The sequence below is a fragment of the Drosophila busckii genome, chromosome 2R (genome assembly GCF_011750605.1).
Source record: "Drosophila busckii strain San Diego stock center, stock number 13000-0081.31 chromosome 2R, ASM1175060v1, whole genome shotgun sequence".
NCBI lineage: Eukaryota > Metazoa > Arthropoda > Insecta > Diptera > Drosophilidae > Drosophila > Drosophila busckii.
This window is the reverse complement of record NC_046605.1, coordinates 7,021,502-7,023,479: the sequence shown is the minus strand read 5'-3', so window position 1 is coordinate 7,023,479 and position 1,978 is coordinate 7,021,502. Positions and strand designations below refer to the sequence as shown.

Sequence of the window (1,978 nt, the reverse complement as noted above, 5' to 3'; positions counted from 1 at the left end):
TAAAAGGTATAGCCTGAAATATCAGTAGAGACTGAATCGACACAGCAACCCACTGGGCGTTAAACTCCTCGACAACAGCCAGACGTCTGAAATCCTCTCGACCTTCCCTTCAAGCCACCCAAGAAATGGCAGCTAACCTCACCCTATAAATATCCCCTACATGTAAAAATTCTGTCATTTCTTTAAATAGATTGTAAATAAATATTAAAACAACAACAAATGTGTTTAACAAACTAATGTAATAATTAACTTCAAATTTTCAGTAGACACAATAAACAAAATATTAAATTTGTTAACAAATTTGATATGAATGCAGCTTGAACTCGCAGCTTGCGGCATTGTAAATTAATCAATATAAAAAAGTTGTTTATTTTAATTTATTTATTATATTTTATATATTTAAATCATCAAACTTGCTTACATTTGCGCTTTGCATCGCCTCTGAAGTTTGCTAATTTGTATTGCAGCTCAAGTTTAAAATCAATAAAAATTTTAAAGCTATTGCTAATCCCTTGTATTACAATTTAAAATCTTGATTTAAGCAGCGCATTTATTTATATACTATACTATACTCTTACATACTGACATGACATAGATTTATGCTTCAAGTTTGAGCAGCGGCGCTCTGGGTCGCCGATGTGTTAGCTGCTGCACTGGCATGAAGCCGGCGTCGCTTAGGCAGCGCAGCGTGACGTAGCCGTTGGGCCAGACCGTTAGCCAGGTAATGGAGCCGTGATGCAGATTGAAGCGCGTCCAGGCATCGGGCGGCAGCTGCAGAGCACGACAGACCAAATAGCGTATGACATTGGCATGGCCAATGATGAGCAAATGCGAGTCGAGCTTCTGCTCCGGCGAGGCGCGAAAGAAGTAGCGACGAAATGCAGCCTCGATTCTTGGACCATCACGACGATAGGCCTGCTCGATGTGGTTGGGATTGCGACGCTGGGGCGGCACCGCTGGACAGGGCGTGCCCTCGGGCAGCAGCTCGCAGCGCTTCATTTTGAGCGGATCAAAGTTGATTTGCTTCAATATAATGGAGGCGGTTTCCAGAGCGCGTGGCATAGTCGATGCGGCCACATGATCCCAGGCGACGCCCATTTCATTTAGACGCTGTCCCGTGCGCAGCGCCTGCAGACGCCCCAGCTCGGTCAGATGACTGCCCTCCTCGGATTTGGTGTACTCGCCATGACGCACCAGCACAATGTGACGCAGTGCGCCCACCTCGCGATGATCGCCCTGTGCATTCAGCTCGATTAGCTGATGCTCGCGTCGATCCCAGTCTTTGAGCCACTGACTGCGACTCGAGCTCTCCTCCAGGCTGTGCGCATGGCGTCGATCCAGCATGCGCACAGTCACATACGTGGCCACGGAGCCGCAGCTCAGAGCGCCAATGGAACGCCAAAGCGTCTGATAGTTCTTCATTGAATTCCAAATCAAAACTTGTGTCAAAGGCACTTTTAATTTTAATTTCTGATGACAACTACCAACCCAAGTTAAACCGACAGACAGAGCAGGCCACAGGCACTTGTCAATCGATTGATCAATCAGCTCCCCAACTAGGCACAGCAGTCGGTTCAAACTTTATGCAGATTTGCTCGCTGTCACTGCTAACCCACTACAGTTGATTAGCATTGTGTGTGTGTGTGTGTGTGTGTGGGGTGTTCAACTGAAGGGTTGGCTTGCTCACTTGCCAAGTTTTAGCCAAAGTTATTTTACGCTCTCGGCAAAATACTTGCGAGCAACTTTTAGAGCGGCAAACTTTGCGCCTGACACAATCAGCAAGCGAAACCGAACAAGTTACCATGGACATGGGTAAGGTAAGTTGGGAAAGTATCTACAGCGACTGAGTTGCACTCTGTAATTAAGCTAAAAATAATACTGCCTGAAAAGTTGAATTAAATAGTCTAAAATGTAATACAAAATTAAATTAAAATTATTTTAAAATAGAAACAAAATTAACAATTAAAGCTAAAAATAG

At 44.6% G+C, this 1,978-nt stretch overlaps 1 protein-coding gene across 1 annotated transcript; it reads right to left on the bottom strand.

The window, feature by feature from the left end:
- Positions 1–530: 530 nt before the first annotated feature.
- On the bottom strand, positions 531–1,477 carry LOC108595703 (serine/threonine-protein phosphatase Pgam5, mitochondrial). The gene has a single exon (XM_017980987.1). It carries the CDS (start codon positions 1,420–1,422, stop codon positions 598–600), a length of 825 nt encoding a protein of 274 aa, XP_017836476.1. The 5' UTR covers positions 1,423–1,477; the 3' UTR covers positions 531–597.
- Positions 1,478–1,978: the final 501 nt, after the last annotated feature.